At 40.8% G+C, this 27080-nt stretch overlaps 4 protein-coding genes and 1 pseudogene across 5 annotated transcripts; 2 read left to right on the plus strand and 3 right to left on the minus strand.

The window, feature by feature from the left end:
* Positions 1-1544: 1544 nt before the first annotated feature.
* LOC120492351 (zona pellucida sperm-binding protein 3-like) lies at positions 1545-3919 on the minus strand. Its single transcript, XM_039690599.2, has 8 exons — positions 3339-3919; positions 2732-2850; positions 2551-2654; positions 2294-2471; positions 2039-2156; positions 1876-1958; positions 1699-1790; positions 1545-1626 (listed from the first exon to the last, which is right to left on the minus strand). The coding sequence occupies exons 1-8, from the start codon at positions 3882-3884 to the stop codon at positions 1559-1561; spliced, it is 1308 nt and encodes a 435-aa protein (XP_039546533.2). The 5' UTR covers positions 3885-3919; the 3' UTR covers positions 1545-1558.
* Positions 3920-7367: 3448 nt separating this feature from the next.
* Positions 7368-9783, plus strand: LOC120492354 (zona pellucida sperm-binding protein 3-like). The gene is made up of 8 exons (XM_089117340.1): positions 7368-8012; positions 8464-8582; positions 8660-8763; positions 8859-9036; positions 9174-9291; positions 9375-9457; positions 9535-9626; positions 9698-9783. The coding sequence occupies exons 1-8, from the start codon at positions 7455-7457 to the stop codon at positions 9763-9765; spliced, it is 1320 nt and encodes a 439-aa protein (XP_088973466.1). The 5' UTR covers positions 7368-7454; the 3' UTR covers positions 9766-9783.
* A 2153-nt stretch (positions 9784-11936) lies between these two features.
* LOC120492347 (zona pellucida sperm-binding protein 3-like) lies at positions 11937-14222 on the minus strand. The gene is made up of 8 exons (XM_089117338.1): positions 13633-14222; positions 13094-13212; positions 12913-13016; positions 12670-12847; positions 12415-12532; positions 12256-12338; positions 12088-12179; positions 11937-12020 (listed from the first exon to the last, which is right to left on the minus strand). The coding sequence occupies exons 1-8, from the start codon at positions 14176-14178 to the stop codon at positions 11953-11955; spliced, it is 1308 nt and encodes a 435-aa protein (XP_088973464.1). The 5' UTR covers positions 14179-14222; the 3' UTR covers positions 11937-11952.
* Positions 14223-17366: 3144 nt separating this feature from the next.
* On the plus strand, positions 17367-19578 carry LOC120492353 (zona pellucida sperm-binding protein 3). Its single transcript, XM_039690601.2, has 8 exons — positions 17367-17961; positions 18239-18357; positions 18436-18539; positions 18626-18803; positions 18941-19058; positions 19142-19224; positions 19334-19425; positions 19497-19578. The coding sequence occupies exons 1-8, from the start codon at positions 17416-17418 to the stop codon at positions 19562-19564; spliced, it is 1308 nt and encodes a 435-aa protein (XP_039546535.2). The 5' UTR covers positions 17367-17415; the 3' UTR covers positions 19565-19578.
* A 3664-nt stretch (positions 19579-23242) lies between these two features.
* Positions 23243-25518, minus strand: LOC120492350 (zona pellucida sperm-binding protein 3-like; annotated as a pseudogene). Its single transcript, XR_016145615.1, has 8 exons — positions 24927-25518; positions 24421-24539; positions 24239-24342; positions 23981-24158; positions 23726-23843; positions 23564-23646; positions 23397-23488; positions 23243-23324 (listed from the first exon to the last, which is right to left on the minus strand). The product of XR_016145615.1 is annotated as a zona pellucida sperm-binding protein 3-like (transcript).
* Positions 25519-27080: the final 1562 nt, after the last annotated feature.

Here is a 27080-nt window from a genome sequence, read left to right on the forward strand (position 1 = left end):
TTAGCCCCATAGACTCCCATTCATTCTGCACTCGCCCGTGATCACCTCCAGGGGAATTCTAATGGAACTGCAACCAAGATAATAGACAATAGGGCTAATAGGAAATACCAAGGCTCTCCGTTAGATGGGCTCCAGTATAACCATGGAGTATAAAATTCAGTATAAATTCTCGGTATTGCATTGGACTCTACGATCAAGCATCCTTAGACCTTCACCGGAAATACCTCCGTGCATAGAGCCCATTGGCAAGGACGAGCCGTGGGCCGCCATCTTAAACCGGTCATCTGCTCAGCGCAGTCTGATCTGTTTGGCAGGAGACATGAGCTGTCAGTGCATTTAATGAATCATCTCACTGAATACCAAACTGATTTTCATACAGGGTTTTTTGCTGCAAAGGTCATACATGTATCTATGATACAGGACACATGGGATATTAAATACAAACTTTAGTCAGGGAATGTTAAATTTTACTTGTGAAAAGTAATTCCCGAGCGATAGTCCGCCAATTTGAGCAGGAATATGCTTCATCTACTGCTGCTATGCAACACAATAGGAATAGGACCGGTTTAAGATGGCTGCCGCATTTCTCCTGTGACTAGTGCCAATAGGGCATCTAGTCACAGGAGTGTGTTCCCGAACACGACAGCATTTACTGTGTTTCTTCCTGACGCTCAACACTTTTATTACTGATATGATTTCTCTAGTGTCGAAGAAAGTGATGATTTTGTTCACACAAGAGTACGAAGTACAAGTTCTTGAAACGTGGAAACGACGTCTCTCATGACATTGAAACAACGTTGATTTGCTCATCGAATTAACGTTGAACCAACGTCAGACGCGGCATTCTTCAAAGCTAAATGAAAATCGAAAATTGGTTGGCTTTCATAACGTACAAACAACGCGTTGATTTCAAGTTGATTTTCCGTTAGTTTTGAAAGAATGACGCGTCTGACGTTGGTTCAACGTTAATGCGATGAGCAAAACAATGTCAGATCAACGTTGTTTCGATGTCATATTTCCACGTTGATTCAATGTCAGTTTGCTATCTGGGAAGCCCGTGCCAATAGTGACCTCCTATTAGTCCCCATCCATTTAATTGGCTCCTTAACTCCTCTCCACCTATAGCTGGTGTGGTGAGAACACCGGCACTGTTCTGTGGCTGCCATTGCATCATCCAACTGGAAGCGGCACACTGGTGGTTAAGGAGACCTCCCCTGACTGAAGCGCTTTAGATGTACAAATGAAAGCACTATATAAATGCCTCAGTGGTAATGACTCACCAGGAATTCATCTGTTAAATTGTGACAAACGAATTGTTTCAAAAGCATAACATGAGCTTCCACTAATGTCTTGAAACGGTTTATTAAAAAAAAAAAAAAAAAAACTTACTTAAGTTGGGGAAACCAATGATTACATGCTATATGGGAATTGAAAGGGACAAGACCACTATCAGATTATCCACATCAGCAGAATAAGGCACTTTCAAAGCCAAAAGTAGTTCAATCAGACATGCAGCAAAATGACAAGTCAAGTGCAACCAAGGATTGATTTGTCAGTTTTATTGAGAACTCTTTTGCCCTTGAACCATTACAGGACCAAGTGAAGCCTTTCCTTCCCACTGAATGCCTAGATAGAAGAAAAAGCAAAGTTAGAGCACTTGAATCAAAAGCAACCTTAGAAAGAGCAAACGCTACCAACCTCCATAGGGAGAAGCAGCAAATTCACCATCAGGACCACATGTTGAGTCACAGCAACCACAAACTTGGTCGTTTCCATCAGCAGCAAACCATCTGAAACAATACAAAGAGATGGAGCCTTCAACATAGACAAAAAAAAAAAAAAGTCAACTTGATAAAACCCACACAACTCACTTACCCATTGGCAAAGGAACAGGATTTGCGCTGAGCATCACTGGGTGCAGAAGCAATAGTTGCCTTCAGGATACATGTTATGTAGATCTGAAAGAGAGAACAGACAGGTCACAAAACCAAAGCAGACGGGAGGAGAAGTCAAGTTAACTCATATTTGTAGTACATACAGAAGGACTGTTGCCCTCCTGGAACATGAACGCCTCCAGCTGGAACTGGATCTTGTCAGCTTGGGACCGAGGCATGAAGCGGGAGCTGGAAGCTGTAGTTTTGGCATCCACAAAGCACCTGACGACAAAACCATCACAAAGAGCAAATCATGAATGTTAACTGTAGAGCATCAAGCAACTTGACCTTACCCATAACTGTGACAGTTACAAAAGGCAACTTAAACAGTCCTACCACATCAAGGGCCATGACCTTACCCATGATTCTCAATGAAGGAATATCTCGGAAGGGAGTTCACATCAGGTACTTGAGTGGCCACACAGCGATCCACAAACACACGCAGAGGCACATGATTGTACTGCTTCACAGATGCCTCGATGTTTATAACACCACCCAGGAAATACGAGTATGAAGGCCTCTCATATATCCAATCATCTAAACAAAAAAATTAAACACTTTAGGCACAGCCAAAATAGCAAGGGTAAAAGTTTATTTTAGAAAAAAAGGTACCAACCCATCATGATCTTCAGGGAGAAGACCAAGACTTCTTCACCAGCCTCTGTTGAGGCATAAGGGACCCATGTTGGCCTCAAGGCATCACTGCTTACATTTTGGAGTCTGCAGTTCATGAAAGTACCCATTAAATGATCTCCCAGTTGAATGAGAAAGTGCAGAAAGTCACAGAGATCCCCTACCTTTGATAATGGCATTGAACACCAACAGTTGCACCATCGGCCCGGGTAATCGGAGTACCTGCAAGCGCCTCAGGGGTGTAGGTAAGAGAGAAGGTGTACACGAGCTCATCCTCATTCATCTGTAAAGAGACTATGGTTACAAAGAGTGTCTCCCAGAGACTTGACATACACCAAGATCATGCACTCATATTGCCATGAACAGGAGATGGTGCTCTGTGCAATATGGTGGAATTCCTAAAGAGCAAATTACCAAATAGAAAAGTCTCATCACCACAGCTGCCCTAAGAAGCTCTGGTGTTTCCAGAGATATTCAATACTTTGAAAACATGCATGAAGCAAACATTTTCCAGTGTAAAGAACAGTTAACACCATTAAGGCCCAAGATTTAGTGTTCTTGTTTCTTAAGCTCATTTCACACCACATGGGACAGTTTACATCAAATGTTGGTTTGAAGAGTTTTTTTTAAAGAAAAATAGCTTGAAAATGCATCAAATCAAATAGATAAATGGTCTTCGCTGCCCTGACATTGTTAAACCAAGTACACTGACTTTCCTTGAAAAGGTCCTCTGCCACAACAAATAATCCATTAAGATGCTTCTGCTCTTACCATCAGTACACTGTTGCAGTCCTGTAATTCATACTCAAAGATGAGCACTCTTGCCCCAGGATCCTGACCAACAACAGGACATCCACCTAAAGACAGACCAGTTGGCTGGATCAACTGACCATTGCTGAAGAAGTCCTGCTGGACCTCTACGAGAACCCGGTTCTCTCCACATTGAACCGCTACGCTGCTGGGAGTCACGGGTTGTCTCAACTGGAAGTCCACCGCCACCTCGCTCTGCACCTCTGGAACGATGGGATACCTCCAATCCAAAGGCTTCACTGGACCCTGCAACAGCAGCTTCTCCTGAAGGCCAAAAGGATCCTGTGCAAGGCTTTTGGAGTCGGGACCCAGAGGACTCTGAAACTGAGAAGCCACTTGCAAAGGGTTCCAGAGCCCTAGAGGAGAAAGGGCAGGACTTCTGGAAGCTGGATCTGATTTTGGCCCCATGCTTCTCGGACTATGACTATACCTCAAACTTCCCAAGACATCAGGCAGATCAAATGCAGCAATCACAGCCACCACTAACACAACTTTAAGGAATTCCATCCTAACAAACTTTGACACAAACTCCAGCACTTGGCTTTGCCATTTTGTACAGCTTTGAGTTAAGGTGGCCCCACCCCTTTTACCTTAATTGATTATTCTTGATTCTCCTCTGGACCTGTAGAGTGTATGCATTTTGAGGACGCACCATTCTGCCCTTTTTTTCTCCGCCTGTAGAAATTCCCACACTTGCTGTCTTTGTACTTGACCACTTGTCTACTTACATGACCTACAGTATTTCCCAACTTTGATCCATGTATTGAAGTGAGTTGAAGACCGCAAGTGTGTGTAGAACTTTTGATTACCCAAAGGGACACACTTTTTACGAAGCTTTATTTACACATTTTGATTCCAAGTACTTTGCATTTTAAAATAAACGTCTGTTCAGTAGTCCCTATGTAACAAAAGACCCATTTTAAAAAGATTGATGTTTGTATCAACCCTCTGGGGTCTGCTGTGTTTTCTGGGCCCTGGAGGTGTTCTGACATGCTCTGACATTTGTGCTTATTTCTGTACTTGTAATATTTTCATTGCTAAAGTCTGATTACACTGTCTTCAGCACAAACTCTGCAACAATGAAATGTGAGCAGCATGTACAGTTGTGGTCAGAAAAAAAATGTTAACCCTGGTAACTATGATTTAAAAAATGGCTGTAAAAATACAATAAATCTGCATTTTGATCTTCAATTTAAAAACATGGACAAATAAAACCTTTCATTTAAGTAAAAGATTTAAAAGTGGGGGGAAATCACATTATGAAATAAATGTTTTTCTCCAAAACACGTTAGCCACAATTATTGGAAGAACGTTTTATGAGTAAAATATATCTGAAGTATATTCCCATTAATATTTACCTTTTTTAGCCCATCAGGGTGACTAGAAACACAAAATTGTCAAGCTAAGACTTCTTGTTTCATAGGAGTTTATGAGGAATATGAGAAAACACAAAGGCCAAATTCCCTAAATCATCCATCACAATATATAACACAGAGGAATACAGTTCTGATGTGCATCAAAAGATTGACAAGCATCACAAAATACAGAGTGGCTGTAAGGAAAATTGCTAAAGAATTGAAAATCCCCACATTGACCATCAGTAATTAAAGAGTTCCAATCACTAAAGATGTTACGAATCTGCCAGGAAGAGGACATGTGTCTATATTGTTCTTAGGCCTCGTTTACACTGCATGGTTCAAGTGACCCAAATCCGATTTTTTCCTCTCATGTGGCACAGATCGGATATGATCAGTGAACGTGTAAGCAGGAAAAAAATGCATGGATTCCGATTTTCTCAGATTGGATTCAGGCCTCATTCATATGTGGTAATAAATCGGATATGAATCGGATACGTGCATTTGCGTGTGCCATGTAGACAAATCGGATATTCCCCAGTAATGCGAGTCGTACGTCATTAAAAAGTGCGCGATGGAAGAAAGGATACACACAGTGGAGCAATGCGGAGGTTTCATGTCTTTTGAGTGTTTGGGGTGAAGAGTGCAGGCAAAAATGCAGGGTTGTTACAGAAATAAATCCTTTTTTTTAAAGACATTTCACATGATATGAGACATGGCTACAGTGCCTCTCCTCTTTTTTTTCTCTGCCGTACGAGACCAATGTTTTGATGACTTATTGAAAAATTGTGGAAAGAAAACACTGGATAATTTTATTCGCATCTGCATCCATTGAATTTCGTGCAGTTTTGCTTAATTTCGTGCTGTTATGATTAATTTAATCAATTTCAGCAGTGTATAGTGTAAATGCAAAAATCGGATATGGGTCACTTTTAAAAGATGATGTAAGCGGGTCATCAAAAAAATCGGATATAGTCAGAAAATCGGATTTGGGCATCAAGACCTGCAGTGTAAATACAGCCTATATGCTCTGTGAGGAGGAAAGTTTGAGTGGCTAAAGACTCTCAAAGGATCACAGATGGAGAATTGCAGAGATTACTTGAGTCTTGGAGGTCAGGAAGCCTAAAGAAATATTTCAAACAACCCCTACATCACCACATGTTGTTTGGGGGGGTTTCAAGAAAAATCCTTCTTGCTCCTCCAAAAACAAACTCCAGCAATTCAGTTGTCAGACATGACTGGAACTTCAAGAGGGACCGGATTCTATGCTCAGATGAGACAAAAAAGGGCCTTTTATCAGCAAACCCACCAGATGTGTTTGGTGCAAACAGAGATAAAACTACCCTATTCTAGCAAATACCAACTGATGAAAAAATCAAAACTTGACTGCCTCTGCTAGAAATCCTATAATGGGCTGTGGTTGGACAGCGTACCAAAACAACCACAAAAATGGGTAACTGAGCACAAAATGAAGCTTCTGCCATGACCATCCCAGTCCCCTAAACTGAACCCAATGAAAATGAGTGGGGTGAAGACTAACAATCTCTTACGAGAGGTTCTCTTGAACTGCGTAATATCTCACGCTAGGGGAAAACCTCTTTTCCACGAGATCTTGAAGCCAAAAATTATCCGTAATTTTGAATTAGTGTAAAACGTGTTCCGGCAGCATGCAGACATAGGCAAGGCGGCTTAGCGCGACTATTGGCTGTTCTGCAGCAACTGAGGCAGCCTATCGAGAGTCCCTTTGGTGACGGTCCAATGGGGGTGCTTCACGCTCATTGCGTCATGAAGCAGGCATGGCCTAGCCCTATTATATAGCTTGATGGGCTGATATAACTGATTTTTAATTTCTTCAGCAAAGCTCACTCCCTACTGGATCCGGATTGAAAAGCCACACCGTCTGGTCAGTTGTTTTGGAGGAAAATTGCAGACCATATTGGCAATATTCTGGGAATGATAATTAATGTTGATCTTTGTTAATTTATTATAGGTCTGCTGACTAGTATTATTTATAATAAATTTCATAAGAGACTTTTTAGTATTTTAACTTTTGCTGCAAGAAAGAACATTTTGATGTTCTAGATAAGTGAGGAAGCTCCTTCAATCAAAAATGGCCTAACTTTGTGAAAGAACTCACATGCATATTACATTCTTCTACAGACGTATTCAGTTGGATATGGACCCTATTTGGATCATGTTTGTCTCATCTTGCTCTATTGCTTACATTTCTCCTGAAAGCTGTTGTGAAGCTCAAAACAATAACCATATTCACGTGAATGTTTATCTATCTTCCTCTGTAATCTATCTAAATCTTTGATTTTATTTGATTAATAATTTATTCAATAATTGTACATTTAAGGTTTGCCTGAGCTGTTGTACTTTTTCTGTTTTGTTTAGTTTGCTTTGTTTGTTCTGTTGGAACTTCATCAACAAAAATGTTAATGCAAATATTAAAAAATAAAAAATTGTGTCTTTTGTAATTAAAAATGTAAATAAAGCTCTGTAAGTAGAGAAGTCGTCAAGTACAAAGATGGCAAGTTTGGGGATTTGGACAGGCGCATAAAAAATGTGCAGACTGGTGCTTCCCCAAGATACAACACTCTACAGGTCCAGAGGAGAATCAAGAATAATCAATTAAGGTAAAAGGGGTGGAGCCACCTTAACTCAAAGCTGTACAAAATGGGAAAGCCAAGAGCTGGTGTGTGTTGAGGTGTTTGTGTTAATGATTGTTAGGATGGGGGCTTTGAAAGTTGTGTTAGTGGTGGCTGTAATTGCTGCATTTGATCTGCCTGATGTCTTGGGAAGTTTGAGGTACAGTCATAGTCCAAGAAGCATGGGGCCAAAATCAGATCCAGCTACCAGAAGTCCTGCCCTTTCTCCTCTAGGGCTCTGGAACCCTTTGCAAGTGGCTTCTCAGTTTCAGAGTCCTCTGGGTCCCGACTCCAAAAGCCTTGCACAGGATCCTTTTGGCCTTCAGGAGAAGCTGCTGTTGCAGGGTCCAGTGAAGCCTTTGGATTGGAGGTATCCCATCGTTCCAGAGGTGCAGAGCGAGGTGGCGGTGGACTTCCAGTTGAGGCAACCCGTGACTCCCAGCAGCGTAGCGGTTCAATGTGGAGAGAACCGGGTTCTCGTAGAGGTCCAGCAGGATTTCTTCAGCAATGGTCAGTTGATCCAGCCAACTGGTCTGTCTTTAGGTGGATGTCCTGTTGTTGGTCAGGATCCTGGGGCAAGAGTGCTCATCTTTGAGTATGAATTACAGGACTGCAACAGTGTGCTGATGGTAAGAACTGAAATCTAATTTGATTATTTGTGGTGACCTTTGAAAGAATGTCAGTTCACTTGGTTTTACAATGCCAGTTAAGACAAAGTTCTATCTATTTGAATGGGTAAATCCTCTTATTTTCAAGCTACTTGCCTTTTAAATAACCCTTCAAACCAACATCTTCTGTAAACTATCCCATAAATAGTATGGAAGAAGCTTAGAAACAAAGTATGCATGTTCAATCTTAAGTGCATATCTGTAAATCATTGACGATATCTGGCAACACGGGTGCTTCTGAAGGGAGCTTTGGTGATGTGAAATTACTAATTAGTGTTTTTTTTTTCTCTCTTTAAGAGTTCCACCATATTGCACAGTGCCCCTTCTCTTATTCATAGAAATATTAGTGCATAGTCTTTTTGTGTATTAAATCTCTGGGATGACCCTCTTGGTAACCACAATCTTTTTACAGATGAATGAGGATGAGCTTGTCTACACCTTCTCTCTTACCTACACCCCTGAGGCGCTTGCAGGTACTCCGATTACCCGGACCAATGGTGCAATTGTTGGTGTTCAATGCCATTATCAAAGGTAGGGGATCTCTGTGACTTTCTGCACTTTCTTGTGTAACTGGGAGACAATTTAATGGGTACTTCCATGAACCGCAGGCTCCAAAATGTAAGCAGTGATGCCTTGAGGCCAACATGGGTCCCTTATGCCTCAACAGAGGCTGGTGAAGAAGTCTTGGTGTTCTCCCTGAAGATCATGATGGGTTGGTACCTTTTTTTTTTTTCAATTAAAAAAAACACTTTTACCCTTGCTATTTTGGCTGTGCCTAAAATGTTTTTTTTTTGTGTGTGTGTGTAGATGATTGGTTGTATGAGAGGCCTTCATACTCCTATTTCCTGGGTGGTGTTATTAACATCGAGGCATCTGTGAAGCAGTATAATCATGTGCCTCTGCGTGTGTTTGTGGACCGCTGTGTGGCCACTCAAGTACCTGATGTGAACTCTCTTCCGAGATATTCCTTCATTGAGAATCATGGGTAAGGTCATGGCCCTTGATGTGGTAGGACTGTTTATGTTGCCTTTTGTAACTGTCACAGTCATGGGTAAGGTCTAGTTGCTTGACGCTCTGCAGTTGACGTTCATGAGTTGCTCTTTGTGTTGGTTTTGTCGTCAGGTGCTTTGTGGATGCCAAAACTACAGCTTCCAGCTCTCGCTTCATGCCTCGGTCCCAAGCTGACAAGATCCAGTTCCAGCTGGAGGCGTTCATGTTCCAGGAGGGCAACAGTCCTTCTGTATGTACTACGAATATCACGAGTTAACTTGACTTCTCCTCCCATCTGCTTTGGTTTTGTGACCTGTCTGTTCTCTCTTCCAGATCTACATAACATGTATTCTGAAGGCAACTATTGCTTCTGCACCCAGTGACGCTCAGCGCAAATCCTGTTCGTTTGCCAATGGGTATGTGATGTTTTTGGTGGGGCTGGTGTTAAGTGTACTTCTCATGCTGAAGGCTCCGTGTCTTTGTATGGTTCCAGATGGTTTGCTGCTGATGGAAACGACCAAGTTTGTGGTTGCTGTGACTCAACATGTGGTCCTGATGGTGAATTTGCTGCTTCTCCCTATGGAGGTTGGTAGCGTTTGCTCTTTCTAAGGTTGCTTTTGATTCAAGTGCTCTAACTTGGCTTTTCTTCTCTCTAGGCATTCAGTGGGAAGGCAAGGCCTCACTTGGTCCTGTAATGGTTCAAGGGCAAAAGAGTTCTCAATAAACTGAAATCAATCCTCGATTTGTTTGACTTGTCATTTTGCTGCATGTCTTGTTGAACTTAGCTTGGCATTCCAGACTTACATCAAGATGTTTGGTCTGGGAAGTCATCATTGACCGGGCTCAATTTGAGGGGCGGGATAAATGGGTATCTTTCAAATTCTCTCTGCATGCAATTTGATAGCGCTACAATCAATCAGAGCAACTGAGGTATTTAGTCAGAGGAGCAAGTTGATATATTAAACTTTTACAGCATCCAGTCCATTGCTGTCAACATTGAAAATAAGGGAGATTTCCCAAAATCCATCACCAAAATAAGGGATTTCAGTTTTTACATAACCACAAACTTTAAGAATAAAACCCTAATCACTGAAAGTCTAAAGAGTTTATCACTAGCCTATATGTATGAGAGGGAAAGAGACAGTGTGTCATTAAAAAATGTCATAGAGAATGTTTAAATGCCAATATAAGGTAAATGGAGGTGGAGAAGGGGTACTTTGGAGGCTGAGTGCTGGAGCTTATTCGGAGATCGGTTACGGATCAAAGCGTGTGCTGACATGGAGTAAATAAAGCCTTTTTACTTGATGCGTCTCCACGAGCATGGCTAAAATGACAAATGGGCTCTATGCACGGCGGTATTTCCGGTGAAGCATTAGGGATGCTCGATAACTTCCGCCGATCGTAGAGTCCAATGCAATACCGAGAATTTATATTGAATTTTATACTCCATGGTTATACTAACGAAACGTTAGTCACAAAAACAGATAAAACAGACACCCCTCGTTGTGTTTATGCTTCTTTTTAAAATTATATTAAATAAATATAACTATATATAAAATTACATCTAAACGCATGTACGTTTCATTTCAAAGACTGGAGAACAGTAAATTTTGAAGACGCTGCCATAATCCCGTTTTCCTCGGTTTTCCTCCGCTTTAATCTCCACAAAAGCCCATTGGACATTTTGCCAAAGCTTTTTTGTAACCCCGTGTGTGGCGCCACCTCCGAGGATGAACGACTTCAAACCAAATGTCAGAGTTTGCTCTGACTGTCGCAACTCTGTCATTATGTTAAGCCTGCCCGCCGACATGATAAGATTGAGTTGGGTGTTTCCAGTTAAAGCATCTATGAAGAGTTGCTAGACCACACTGGCAGCAAAATGATTTTCACTGCTGCTAGAGTGCTTCTAGATCAGGTTGAACTGCTTTTGGCTATCAAAAATTACCCCATTCTGCCAATGTGGTGAAACCGTTAGTTGTCATGTACTCTTCAAATCCCATATAGCATGCAATGCATGCATATTCAGTATTGGAAACAATGTGGGTTTGGTGGACATTAAGGTCACTGAGCTTTTTTAAGACATGAGACAGTCCTGTGCATGCACTTTATCCCATGAAAGTATGGTCAAGTGGGTAAGACATCAAGTTTGGATTTTTGCACAGGCACTTTGGCTCTCTTATCTGACACATTGAGGGGGCATTTACATAATTTTCAAATAAAAACAAATGGTTTCTTTACATGAAATCATTTTAGGGGGCCTAAAAAAAGTTCACACTTTTGAAAAATGTATTTAAGTGCAAGTTTTTAAAAGTTTGTACAAAAGTACATTATACACCCACATATTTAGTCTGTATAAGTCAGTGAGTTGAATAAACCACCAATTATAAATATGCAGAGACAAGAGAAAAGGACTATTAAAAGACTGACTACATTACAAAACCCACAGTGCTTGATGGGACAACCCTTTAGAGCTATTTTGGAAAGATTTGCTTGCTAATTTAAGAGCATTCAATTTCAGATCTGACATTAACTGAGAGCTTCCCCTCTGTGGTCGTTAAAAATCCAATGGCACTTCTGGTAAAGAGTGTCCCTACACCTATAAGTCCTGTGTGGTGCACACACTGGCACCACTGTACAATGAATGCTGGTGGTGTTTGAATTCGGGATAGGAATTCGGTTAAACAGGTAACAAGCCAACAGCATTAGAAGCACAACCTTGAGCTTTCTCTAGCGGTCTTTAAAAGGTTCTTCATTCCCTATGGAGGAGAGTGAAGTTAAGAACTTCAACAACCCAATGGCTGCATGCTATATGGGACAGTTAGTTTCACCACATTTACAAAGCCAAAAGTAGTTCAACCAGACATGCAGCAAAATGACAATTCAGGAACAACCAAGGATTGATTTGTCAGTTTTATTGAAAACTCTTTTGCCCTTGAACCATTACAGGACCAAGTGAGGCCTTTCCTTCCCACTGAATGCCTAGAGAAAAAAGCCAAGTTAGACCACTTGAATCAAAACAACCTTAGAAAGAGCAAACGCTACCAACCTCCATAGGGAGAAGCAGCAAATTCACCATCAGGACCACATGTTGAGTCACAGCAACCACAAACTTGGTCATTTCCATCAGCAGCAAACCACCTACAAGACAAAGAAATGGAGCCTTCAACATGAAGTCATCTTAGCATGCAAATAAAGATAAAAAAAAAAAGTATACCCGTTAGCAAAGGAACAGGATTTGCGCTGAGCATCACTGGGTGCAGAAGCAATAGTTGCCTTCAGGATACATGTTATGTAGATCTGCAAGAGATAAGACAGGTCACAAAACCAAAGAAGATGGGAGGAGAAGTCAAGTTAACTCATTCATAGTACATACAGAAGGACTGTTGCCCTCCTGGAACATGAACGCCTCCAGCTGGAACTGGATCTTGTCAGGTTGGGACCGAGGCATGAAGCGGGAGCTGGAAACTGTAGTTTTGGCATCCACAAAGCACCTGACAACAAAACCATCACAAAGAGCAAATCATGAGTATCAACCTTAGAGCATCAAGCAACTAGACCTTACCCATGACTGTGACAGTTACAAAAGGCAACATAAACAGAACTACCACATCAAGGGTCATGACCTTACCCATGATTCTCAATGAAGGAATATCTCGGAAGAGAGTTCACATCAGGTACTTGAGTGGCCACACAGCGATCCACAAACACACGCAGAGGCACATGATTGTACTGCTTCACAGATGCCTCGATGTTAATAACACCACCCAGGAAATAGGAGTATGAAGGCCTCTCATATATCCAATCATCTACACAAAAAAAATATATAATCACGGCAAAGGTTTATTTTATTGGAAAAAAAAGGGGTACCAACCCATCATGATCTTCAGGGAGAACACCAAGACTTCTTCACCAGCCTCTGTTGAGGCATAAGGGACCCATGTTGGCCTCAAGGCATCACTGCTTACATTTTGGAGCCTGTGGTTCATGAAAGTACCCATTAAATGATCTCTCAGTTGCAGGAGAAAGTGCAGAAAGTCACAGAGATCCCCTACCTTTGATAATGGCATTGAACACCAACAGTTGCACCATTGGTCCGGGTAATCGGAGTACCTGCAAGCGCCTCAGGGGTGTAGGTAAGAGAGAAGGTGTAGACAAGCTCATCCTCATTTATCTGTAAAAAGACTGTGGTTACAAAGAGGGTCATCCCAAAAACTTAAACCAAGAGAAGATGCAATATGTGGGAATTCCTAAACAGCAAATCACCAATTAGTAAATTCTATATATCAGCACAACTGCCCTCAGAAGCTCCAGTGCTGCCAGAGATCCTCAATGGTTTGGAGACACGCACTAAGGACTGAACATGCACATTTCGCTGTTCCAGGTTAAAAACTAGCTTGAACACTATTAAGGCCCAATATGTGCCGTTCTTGTTTTATTCTTTAATGGGAGAGTTTAAGTCAGATATTGGTTGGCATAGACAGACAGAACTTGGTCTTAGCTGCCATAGCATTGTAAATGCAAGAGAACTGGCTTTCCTTGAAAAAGGTCTACTGCCACAACAAATAATCCATTAAGATGTATCTGTTCTTACCATCAGCACACTGTTGCAGTCCTGTAATTCATACTCAAAGATGAGCACTCTTGCCCCAGGATCCTGACCAACAACAGGACATCCACCTAAAGACAGACCAGTTGGCTGGATCAACTGACCATTACTGAAGAAGTCCTGCTGGACCTCTACGAGAACCCGGTTCTCTCCACATTGAACCGCTACGCTGTTGGGAGTCACGGGTTGCCTCAACTGGAAGTCCACCGCCACCTCGCTCTGCACCTCAGGAACGATGGGATACCTCCAATCCAAAGGCTTCACTGGACCCTGCAACAGCAGCTTCTCCTGAAGGCCAAAAGGATCCTGTGCAAGGCTTTTGGAGTCGGGACCCAGAGGACTCTGAAACTGAGAAGCCACTTGCAAAGGGTTCCAGAGCCCTAGAGGAGAAAGGGCAGGACTTCTGGAAGCTGGATCTGATTTTGGCCCCATGCTTCTTGGACTATGACTGTACCTCAAACTTCCCAAGACATCAGGCAGATCAAATGCAGCAATTACAGCCACCACTAAAACAACTTTCAGGAACCCCATTTTAACAAATTTAGACCCAAACACCTCAACACACACCAGTGCTTGGCTTTTCCATTTTGTACAGCTTTGAGTTAAGGTGGCCCCACCCCTTTTACCTTAATTGATCATTCTTGATTCTCCTCTGGACCTGTAGAGAGTATGTATCTTGGGGAAGCTCCAGTCTGCACATTTTTTATGCGCCTGTCCAAATAGTACCCAACAGTATTTAACAAAAGACCCATTTTAAAAATGTTGATGTTTCTATTAACCCTCTGGGCTCTGCTGTGTTTTCTGACATGCTCAGATATTTGTGCTTATTTCTTTTAATTGTAACATTTTCATGGCTAAAGTCTGATTACACTGCATTCAGCCAAACTCTGAAACAATAATAAGTAAGCAGCATGTGCAGTTGTGGTCAGAATAAATGGTACCCCTGGTAAATATGATAAATCTGCATTGTTTATCTTTCTGATCTTGCATTAAAAAAATTGCACAAATCGAACTTTCGTTGAAGTAAATGTCTGTGCGGGGGGGGGGGGGGGGGGGGGTGAAAGTGGGTGGAAAATCACATTGTGAAGTAAATATTTTTCTCCAAAGCACATGGTCAGCTTTATTGGCACCCCTAGAATGTTTTGCGAGTAAAATATCTCTGAAGTATATTCCTATTAATATTTACCTTTTTCTTAGCCCACCAGGGTGACTAGGAACACAATATTGTCTAGCTATGACTTCTTGTTTCACAGGAGTTTAAATATGAGGAAACACAAAGGCCAAATTCCCTTAATCAGTCATAACAATGAGTAAAACCAAAGACTGTGCATTGAAACAATGTTATTGCTAAAGAATTGAAAATCCCCATTTTGACCATCAGTAATTAAGAAGTTCCAATCAACTTAAGATGTTACGAATCTGCCAGGAAGAGGACATGTGTCTATATTGTCTTAATTCTCTGTGAGGAGGAAAGTTTGAGTGGCTAAAGACTCTCCAAGGATCACATATGGAGAATTGCAGAGATTACTTGAGTCTTGGGGGTCAGGAAGCCTAAAGAAATATTTCAAACAACCCCTACATCCCCACATGTTGTTTGGGAGGGTTTCAAGAAAAATCCTTCTTGCTCCTCTAAAAATAAACTCAAGCAATTCAGTTGTCAGACATTACTGGAACTTCAAGAGGGACCGGATTCTATGCTCAGATGAGACAAAAAAGGGCTTTTTGGAAGCAAACGGTTAAATACTGATGGATCTTGTTTTTTTTTTTTTTTTTTTGCTGGAGGTCCTGGACATCTTGTTCAGAGACATGGCATTATGGATTCTAGCAAATACCAACAGATAAAAAAAACCCTGACTGCCTCTGCTAGAAATCCTATAATGGGCTGTGGTTGGATCTTCCAACAAGATAGCGGTCTAAAAACATCCATCTTTATCAACACAAAAAATGGAGATAAAATAAAGATGGTCCTCACTGCAGAACACGAAATCCAGGGCAACTTCCCACACAGTCCCACCTGATAAAGCCATTATGGGAGGGTCTTTGTCATCCCAATTGTGAAACACATCAATATTCATGATGATTCAAGTCTGTTCGCAGAGAGCTTTACACAAAACATGCCTGTAACTAGGTGTGATGTTGTGGGAAGAAGGAGGTGGGAACCGGAGAACAATCAACAATTTTTATAATAAATAAACAAATACAAAAACAAAAGTAAAGAGCCAAACGTAATTAATCAAACCATCAAATAAAATCCCGGTCGGGCCTCTCTCGATCTCCACTGTCGTCGCTCCTACTCTAGATTGAATCTAGACTACATGATACACGTTTTAAAAGTCTTGTGAACAAATAGTCAGTATGGGTTTTATGGCCTTATATCAGTGACAATTTTTTTTCCACCACAAACAACACATAAACGTCATCTCAAAACTAAAATTTTTTAAAATACTTGCTGTTGACATTATTGTTTCAGAGTTTGTGCTGAAGCCAGTGTAATCAGACTTTAGCCATGAACATGTTACAATTAAAAGAAATAAGCACTAATGTCTGAGCATGTCAGGACCCCTCCAGGACCCAGAAAACAGAGCAGACCCCAGAGTGTTAATACATACATCAATCTTTTTAAAATGGGTCTTTTAGACACAGAAATTCTTAGACAGATGTGGAAAAATGATTTTGCAGTAAATATCTCTGGAGAGGATTGGGATTTAGTCTGGGATCATGCCAAAAGAGTATCAGTGTGTAACAGAGCATGTGCTATTCAATTCAAAATAATATGTAATACTACAAATCATATCAATAATACTACATATCACCCCTTTTATCAGAAATAAAAATGGAGCCAAAACTTTCCCCCAACTGCTCAAACTGCAAAATATCAGTCGTAATTATATTCACTGTATCTGATCTTGTCACAGAATTCAGTTGTGAAGAAAATTGCAGACCATATTGGCAATATTCTGGAAATGATAATTAATGTTGATCTTTTTTAATTTATTATAGGTCTGCCGACTGGTATTAAAATACTAAAAAGTCTTTTATGAAATTTTTTATAAATAATAATAAAAAATTTCATAAAAGACTTTTTAGTATTTTAATTTTTGCTGCAAGAAACAACATTTTGATGTTCTGATGCTCTTGAAAGGTGTTGTGAAGCTCAAAACAAGAAACCTTTTCATGTGAACATTTATCTATCTTCCTCTGTAACCTATCTAAATCTTTGATATTATTTGATTAATAATTTATTCGATAATTGTACATTTAAGGTTTGCCTGAGCTGTTGTCCTTTTTCTGTTTTGTTTAGTTTGCTTTGTTTGTTCTGTTGGAACTTCATGAACAAAAATGTCAATACTAATATTCAAAAAATAAAAAAAGGTGTCTTTTCTAATTTAAATTTAAATAAAGCTCTGTAAGTAGAGAAGTGGTCAAATGCAAAGATGGCAAGTGTGGGGATTTGGAAAGGCCCATAAAAAAATGTGCGGGGGTGCTTTTCCCGAAAGCATTGTTAGCCAACTATGGTCGCAAGTTGGTCGCAATTTCCATTGAACTCTATTGGGAACGACGTAACTTGCGACCATAGTTGGCTAACGATGCTTTCTGGAAACGCACCCCAGACTGGTGCTTCCCCAAGATAAAACACTCTACAGGTCCAGAGGAGATGTAATGATCAATTAAGGTAAAAGGGGTGGAGCCACCTTAACTCAAAGCTGTATAAAATGGGAAAGCCAAGCACTGGAGTGTGTTGAGGTGTTTGGGTCAAAATTTGTTAAAATGGGGTTCCTGAAAGTTGTGTTAGTGGTGGCTGTAATTGCTGCATTTGATCTGCCTGATGTCTTGGGAAGTTTGAGGTACAGTCATAGTCCAAGAAGCATGGAGCCAAAATCAGATCCAGCTTCCAGAAGTCCTGCCCTTTCTCCTCTAGGGCTCTGGAACCCTTTGCAAGCGGCTTCTCAGTTTCAGAGTCCTCTGGGTCCCGACTCCAAAAGTCTTGCACAGGATCCTTTTGGCCTTCAGGAGAAGCTGCTGTTGCAGGGTCCAGTGAAGCCTTTGGATTGGAGATATCCCATCGTTCCAGAGGTGCAGAGCGAGGTGGCGGTGGACTTCCAGTTGAGGCAACCCGTGACTCCCAGCAGCGTAGCGGTTCAATGTGGAGAGAACCGGGTTCTCGTAGAGGTCCAGCAGGACTTCTTCAGCAATGGTCAGTTGATCCAGCCAACTGGTCTGTCTTTAGGTGGATGTCCTGTTGTTGGTCAGGATCCTGGGGCAAGAGTGCTCATCTTTGAGTATGAGTTACAGGACTGCAACAGTGTGCTGATGGTAAGAACAGATGCATCTTAATGGGCTTTTAGTTGTGGTAGAGTACCTTTTCAAGGAAAGTTAGTTTACTACAATGCCAGGGGAGCTGAGATTAATTTTGATATTTGAATGGGTAATTCCTGAATTTAAGCTATTTGCCTTTTAAATAACCCTTCAAACCAACATCTCATGTAAACCATCCCATTATTGGTATGAAAGGAGTTTAAGAAACAAGAGCACTAAATCTTGGGCCTTAATGATGTCAATGGCCTTCTTGGTAACCACAATCTTTTTACAGATGAATGAGGATGAGCTTGTCTACACCTTCTCTCTTACCTACACCCCTGAGGCGCTTGCAGGTACTCCGATTACCCGGACCAATGGTGCAATTGTTGGTGTTCAATGCCATTATCAAAGGTAGGGGGATCTCTATGACTTTCTGCACTTTCTCATTCAACTGGGAGATCATTTAATGGGTACTTTCATGAACCGCAGGCTCCAAAATGTAAGCAGTGATGCCTTGAGGCCAACATGGGTCCCTTATGCCTCAACAGAGGCTGGTGAAGAAGTCTTGGTCTTCTCCCTGAAGATCATGATGGGTTGGTACATGTTTTTCTTTCGTTCAAAAAAATAACATTACCCATGCTTTTGTGGCTGTGCCTAAAATGTGACTATTTTTGTTTAGATGATTGGATGTATGAGAGGCCTTCATACTCCTATTTCCTGGGTGGTGTTATTAACATTGAGGCATCTGTGAAGCAGTACAATCATGTGCCTCTGCGTGTGTTTGTGGACCGCTGTGTGGCCACTCAAGTACCTGATGTGAACTCTCTTCCGAGATATTCCTTCATTGAGAATCATGGGTAAGGTCATGGTTCTTGATGTGGTAGGACTGTTTATGTTGCCTTTTGTAACGGTCACAGTCATGGGTAAGGTCTAGTTGCTTGACGCTCTACAGTTGACATTCATGATTTGCTCTTTGTGATGGTTTTGTCGTCAGGTGCTTTGTGGATGCCAAAACTACAGCTTCCAGCTCCCGCTTCATGCCTCGGTCCCAAGCTGACAAGATCCAGTTCCAGCTGGAGGCGTTCATGTTCCAGGAGGGCAACAGTCCTTCTGTATGTACTATGAATATAACGAGTTAACTTGACTTCTCCTCCCATCTGCTTTGGTTTTGTGACCTGTCTGTTGTCTCTTCCAGATCTACATAACATGTATCCTGAAGGCAACTATTGCTTCTGCACCCAGTGATGCTCAGCGCAAGTCCTGTTCTTTTACCAATGGGTATGGGAGTTGTGTTGTGTGTGTGTGTTTTTTATTTTTTTTTTATTTTGGGGGGGGGGGGGGGTGGTATTAAGGTGAGAAAAAGTTCCATGTCTCTGTATTGTTTCAGATGGTTTGCTGCTGATGGAAACGACCAAGTTTGTGGTTGCTGTGACTCAACATGTGGTCCTGATGGTGAATTTGCTGCTTCTCCCTATGGAGGTTGGTAGCTTTTGCTCTTTCTAAGATTGCTTTTGATTCAAGTGCTCTAACTTGGCTTTTCTTCTCTCTAGGCATTCAGTGGGAAGGAAAGGCCTCCCTTGGTCCTGTAATGGTTCAAGAGCAAAAGAGTTCTCAATAAAACTGACAAATCAATCCTTGGTTGTACCTGACTTGTCATTTTGCTACATGTCTGGTTGAACTTCTTTTTGGCTTTCAAAAATTGCCTCATTCTGCCAATGTGGTAAAACTGTGTCCTGTACTCAAGTGCCATATAGCATGCAAGCATAGGGTTCCAGATGTTAACTTCACTTTCTCCATAGGGAGTTTGAAATGACCCTTTTAGACCATTAGTGAAATCTCAAGGTTATGCTTTTGAAGCAATTGGTTTTAAACTATTTAACAGAACAATTCCTGGTAAATCTTCACCATTGGAAAATGTACATCATGCTTTTCATTTGTACTACTGTACATCCAAAGTACTTCAATCATTTCAGAGGATCTCTCAACCATGACCAGTGTGCAGTTTCCACTTTTTTGGATTTTTGCACCGGTACTTTGGCTCTTGTAACTGACGCATTGAGGGGACATTTACACAATTTAATATATGTTCACTGAAATAATGACATTTTGGGAGCCTAAAAAAGCTAACTTATTGAAAAATGGATCTTGATAAAGTTTTTGAAGCGTTTAAAATGTGAACTTTGAGTTTTAGTTTGAGTGTTTAAAATTTTAGAAGTATCAAAACATGCAGAGATAAGAGAAATGGATTTTAAAGACTAAGATTACATTACAACCACAGTGCTTGTTGGGACAAAGGTGTTCCCTGTAGAGCTATTTTGGAAAAATTTGTTCACCAATTTAAGAACATTTAAATTTCAGATGTGATGTTAAACTGAGGTCCTTCATCTGTGGTCCTAATCCCACTTCTGGTAAAGAGTAGGAGTGTCACCTGTGTCCAGGGGCAGACTGGGACCAAAAAGTGGCCCTGGACTTTCTGGCCCACAGCAGGCCAGACAACATTGTCTGGCCAAAAAACATTGTCATCAGTTTCACAACACATGTGTGCTCCAAATACAGAAATGCACTGCAAAAGTTCACAACACAACCAAATACAGAAACGCGCTGCAAATAACACAGACCACAACAGAAATGTTTCCAGGTAAACAAAATAAGTGATGAAGCGCTAAAATATGTGTGTCTCAACTTTAAAACTTTGGACCCTACATTACCTAATATTTCTTATGAAACATTTCTTTATGAAAAATTTAAACATAACATGAAACATTTTTTTTAAGTTTAACAGATTAAAGATAAATATCTTTCCTTCATGTTCTTCTTCACTATCTTTATTTATTTAGTTAAGTTTTCAGCTCATTGTTCTTTTCTCATTTGTATTCTGATGACATTGAACATATTGTTAATACATTTTGAATATTGTATACAAGTTGTGTGTCATAAAAATGTAATCTCTGTACGTTTTGAAAAAAAATAAATAAATACATAAAGTAGAATTTTAAGCTGTAAGGGTTAGTAACTTATTTGGTTCCCCTGGAAAGATTTCCATTGTGGTCTGTGTTTTTTGCGCGTTTCTGTATCTGGGTAGTGTTGTGAGTATTTGGTGCACACGTGTGTTGTGAAACTGATGAAGATGTTTTCTTAATTCGCAGGTGTTTATTCTATTTACATGCGTTTTCATTCAGATGCAACGCGTTGAGCTTTCTCGGCCCCCCTACCACCACATCATAACAAATTTATGGAAGCTTGTTTCCGCCATTGAATAAAAAATATTATAAAGAATTGTGACTTTTTATCTTACAATTCTGACTTTTTTTCTCACAATTCTGACTTTTTTTCTCACAATTGCGAGTTTATATCTCACAATTCTGACTTTATTTCTCAGAATTGCGTGATATAAAGTCGCAATTGCGAGTTATAAAGTCAGAATTGTGTGTTATAAAGTCAGAATTGCGAGATATAAAGTCAGAATTGCGAGATATAAAGTCAGAATTGCGTGATAAAAAGTCAGAATTGTGAGATATAAAGTCGCAATTCTGAGAAAAAAAGACAGAAGTGTGACTTTTTTTCTCACAATTGCGAGTTTACATCTCGCAGTTCTGACTTTATAACACATAATTGCGAGTTTATATGTCGAAATTCTGACATCTTTTCTCAGAATTGTGAGATATAAACTCGCAATTGCGACTTATTAGGCCAATTCTTTTTCCCCCATCAGAAGAGTTTAAATCTCACAATTCTGACTTTATATCATGCAATTCTGACTTTAAAACTCGCAATTGCGACTTTATATCACGCAATTCTGACTTTATAACTCGCATTGCGACTTTATATCACGCAATTCTGACTTTATGTCTCGCAATTCTGACTTTATAACTCGCAATTGCGACTTTATATCACGCAATTCTGACTTTTTATCTCGCAATTCTGACTTTATAACTCGCAATTGCGACTTTATATCTCGCAATTCTGACTTTTTATCTCGCAATTGCGACTTTATATCACGCAATTCTGACTTTATATCTCGCAATTCTGACTTTATAACTCGCAATTGCGACTTTATATCACGCAATTCGGACTTTTTATCTCGCAATTGTGAGAAAAAAAGTCAGAATTGTGAGATAAAAAGTCGCAATTATTTATTTTATTTTTTTATTCAGTGGCGGAAACAAGCTTCCATACAAATTGGCTCATTAATGTGCAGAATATTTTTAACACCACTTATAACATAAAAATATAAACACAATATAAAACTATATGCAATTTAAACATTTATTTTAAATAACACAACGCTAGTCAGGGGAAGCTAACTTTCGCCTTCAGAACCATGTTCAGAACCTGTTGAACTACTCTTCGCGCCAAATGTATAATTTAATTTGAAGCATTTCACACATAGATTTCACAGCATTTACCTCTAGCTTACAGTTGCCTGTAGTTCTCTCGGTGTTCAAATGGAGCTTTTTTTCCCGCGACACAGGTAACGAGGCGAGGGAGTCGGCTTTCATCTGCGCGCCGCGGCTGTGTTGTGTTTTTACAGGACGTGAAAGGGGGCGTGTTTCAAGATACGCAACCGAGCAGACCAAACAAATTAACAGGGAGAGACAGTCACATTCATTCACACGAAACGCACTCTTTGTCGGCCGCGCGATCGATTCCCTTATACATTTGCGTAGAAAAGAAATGTAATATTATGATTTCCGTCATTGTTTTATATATAGCCTATTTTTGATACTTGATATCTGTACTGGGCCGGCCCACTTTGGCCAGCGGCCCACCGGGAAAAGTCCCGGTGCTCCAGATGGCCAGTCCACCCCTGCCCATGTCCCAGATAAATGGCCCTTGCCAATCACAACCTCATAAGACCCATTGCATGGCTCAACTCCTCTACCTATAGCTGGTGTGTGGTGAGCACACTGGCACTATTGTACCGTGAATGCTGTTGCATAATCCAAGCAGAAGCTGCACACTGATGGTGGTGGTTGAGGAGAGCGCCCCCATTTGATTGTAAGCACATTGGGGTGTACAGTAATAAAATGAAAACACTATACATGTGGTAAGTATTTCTACTACAATTCTTTTAAACAACTAACTGCTTCAAAAGCATAACCTTGAGCTTTCACTAGCGGTCTATAAAATGTTCTTCATTCCCAATGGAATAAAGTGAAGTTCATAACTTCAACAACCCAATGGTTGCATGCTATATGGGACTTGAAAAGTGTTAGACAGTTTCACCACATTTTGCAAAGCCAAAAGTAAGTGAACCAGACATGCAGCAAAATGACAATTCAGATACAGTCAAGGATTGATTTGTCAGTTTTATTGAGAACTCTTTTGCTCTTGAACCATTACAGGACCAAGTGAGGCCTTGCCTTCCCACTGAATGCCTAGAGAGAAAAAAAAGCCAAGTTAGAGCACTTGAATCAAAAGCAACCTTAGAAAGAGCAAAAGCTACCAACCTCCATAGGGAGAAGCAGCAAATTCACCATCAGGACCACATGTTGAGTCACAGCAACCACAAACTTGGTCGTTTCCATCAGCAGCAAACCACCTGCTACAATACAAAGATATGGAGCCTTTAAATTAATACCCCTCAAAATAAAAATAACCCACACAACTCCCTTACCCATTGGTAAATGAACAGGATTTGCGCTGAGCATCACTGGGTGCAGAAGCAATAGTTGCCTTCAGGATACATGTTATGTAGATCTGGAAGAGAGGACAGACAATTTAAAAACCAAAGCAGATGGGAGGAGAAGTCAAGTTAACTCATATTTGTAGTACATACAGAAGGACTGTTGCCCTCCTGGAACATGAACGCCTCCAGCTGGAACTGGATCTTGTCAGCTTGTGACAGAGGCATGAAGCGGGAGCTGGAAGCTGTAGTTTTGGCATCCACAAAGCACCTGACAACAAAACCATCACAAAGAGCTAATCATGAATGTCAACTGTAGAGCATCAAGCAACTAGATCTTACCCATGACTGTGACCGTTACAAAAAGCAACATATACAGAACTACCACATCAAGGGCCATGACCTTACCCATGATTCTCAATGAAGGAATATCTCGGAAGAGAGTTCACATCAGGTACTTGAGTGGCCACACAGCGGTCCACAAACACACGCAGAGGCACATGATTGTACTGCTTCACAGATGCCTCAATGTTAAGAACACCACCCAGGAAATAGGAGTATGAAGGCCTCTCATACATCCAATCATCTACAAAAAATAAATAAATAAGGCAGAGCCACACTAGCAAGGGTAAAGGTTACATTTAATTGAAAAAAATCTGTACCAACCCATCATGATCTTCAGGGAGAAGACCAAGACTTCTTCACCAGCCTCTGTTGAGGCATAAGGGACCCATGTTGGCCTCAAGGCATCACTGCTTACATTTTGGAGCCTGAAAGTTCATGAAAGTACCCATTAAATGATCTCCCAGTTGCAGGAGAAAGTGCAGAAAGTCACAGAGATCCTCTACCTTTGATAATGGCATTGAACACCAACAATTGCACCATTGGTCCGGGTAATCGGAGTACCTGCAAGCGCCTCAGGGGTGTAGGTAAGAGAGAAGGTGTAGACGAGCTCATCCTCATTCATCTGTAAAAAGATTTGGTTACCAAGAGGGTCATCCCAAAGATTTAATATACAGAGACTGTGCACTCATATTGCCATAAATGGAGAAGGTGCAATATGGTGGAGTTCCTAAAGAGCAAATCACAAATTAGTAAATTCTTCGACATCATTAAGGCCCAAGATTTATTGTTATGGTTTCTTAAGCTCCTTTCATACCACTTATGGGATGGTTTACACCAGATGTTGGTTTGAAGGGTTATTTAAAAAGGCAGGTAGCCTAAATTAAGAATTTGCCCATTCAAATAGATCAAAATTTGTCTCAGCTGCCCTGGCATAGTAAAACCAAGTGAACTCACTTTCCTTAAAAGTTCCTCTACAACAAAAAACCCATTAAGATGTATCTGTTCTCACCATTAGCACACTGTTGCAGTCCTGTAATTCATAGTCAAAGATGAGCACTCTTGCCCCAGGATCCTGACCAACAACAGGACATCCACCTAAAGACAGACCAGTTGGCTGGATCAACTGACCATTGCTGAAGAAGTCCTGCTGGACCTCTACGAGAACCCGGTTCTCTCCACATTGAACCGCTAGGCTGTTGGGAGTCACGGGTTGCCTCAACTGGAAGTTCACCGCCACCTCGCTCTGCACCTCTGGAACAATGGGATACCTCCAATCCAAAGGCTTCACTGGACCCTGCAACAGCAGCTTCTCCTGAAGGCCAAAAGGATCCTGTGCAAGGCTTTTGGAGTCGGGACCCAGAGGACTCTGAAACTGAGAAGCCACTTGCAAAGGGTTCCAGAGCCCTAGAGGAGAAAGGGCAGGACTTCTGGAAGCTGGATCTGATTTTGGCCCCATGCTTCTTGGACTATGACTGTACCTCAAACTTGCCAAGACATCAGGCAGAGCAAATGCAGCAATCACAGCCACCACTAAAACAAATTTCAGGAACCCCATTTTGACCAAAACACCTCAACACACACCAGCTCTTGGCTTTCCCATTTTGTACAGCTTTGAGTTAAGGTGGCCCCACCCCTTTTACCTTAATTGATTATTCTTGATTCTCCTCTGGACCTGTAGAGTGTTGTATCTTGGGGACGCACCATTCTGCAAATTTTTTATGGGCCTGTCCAAATCCACACACTTGCCATCTTTGCACTTGACCACTTCTCTACTTACAGAGCTTAATTTACATTTTAATTACAAAAGACACATTTTTTTATTTTTTGAATATTTGTATTGACATTTTTGTTAATGATGTTCCAACAGAACAAACAAAGCAAACTAAACAAAACAGAAAAAGGACAACAGCTCAGGCAAACCTTAAATGTACAATTATCGAATAAATTATTAATCAAATAATATCAAAGATTTAGGTTACAGAGGAGGATAGATAAATGTTCACATGAATAGGTTTCTTGTTTTGAGCTTCACAACACCTTTCAAGATCATCAGAACATCAAAATGTTCTTTCTTGCAGCAAAAGTTAAAATACTAAAAAGTCTCGTATAAAATCATAATACCAGCCGGCAGAACTATAATAAAATAACAAAGATCAACATTAATTATTATTCACAGAATATTGCCAATATGGTCTGCAATTTTCTTCCAAAACAACTGAATTCTGTGACAAGACCACATACAGTGAATATAATTACGACTGATATTTTGCAATTTGAGCAGTTGGGGGAAAGTTTTGGGTCCATTTTTATTTCTGATATAAGGGGTGATATGTAGCCAACGTATTATTTTGAATTGAATAGCACGTGCTCTGTTACACACTGCGTTTACATGCAGCCATTAACCCGTTCAAAACCGGGATATTAGCAATAACCCAGTCGCGAACTGCCATGTAAACACCGGCAAAAACCCGAAAGATGCTCATATCCCGGATTTTAAAAACCGAGATATTATACCTGCGGTACCCCTTTTCTAACCCGAATTTTTGGTCATATAAACGTGTATCGGCATATCCCCATATAGTGATTTGTGTTCTGCGCATGTTCTATTTACAAGGAATCTTGGTCTTTTGAGTAGAGAAACTTCTCGGCGCATACAAAAATCCGCGTGCTGTATACCGGAAGTAAACATGGCGAGACCAGGCGAGACACAGCACAGCATACTTTTGGAGCGAGCTCAGTAATGCCTAGTTCACACTACATGATTTTAAAATGTCGGGCTGAACTGTGCAGTTCACACTACATGACTTGCTCTCAGTGAAATCATGAGTGTTCAAGTTGTTAGCTGTTCACACCACACAACACAACGTGATTGATCCACAACAGGAGGTAACTCACTACACGAGTTAACAACGCACTACATAGAGATACAACCACGATCGGATGATAAGAGCATATCATTTGTGACTCAATGAGAGCTGTTTCAGTACTATAATACGGTCTAAATCCTGAAAATAATCAAACAAATAACGAGTTGACAACAACGCGATTCTATCTGGTCTAGAAACCATGTTTTGTAACGAAAAACCACGCAATAAAACGAACCAGAAATGACGCGAAACTGCAGAGAAGAACACAACACGCGAATATGGACGTCAGACAGAAA

Source organism: Pimephales promelas, chromosome 11 (genome assembly GCF_988280905.1).
Source record: "Pimephales promelas chromosome 11, fPimPro1.hap1.1, whole genome shotgun sequence".
Lineage (NCBI taxonomy): Eukaryota > Metazoa > Chordata > Actinopteri > Cypriniformes > Leuciscidae > Pimephales > Pimephales promelas.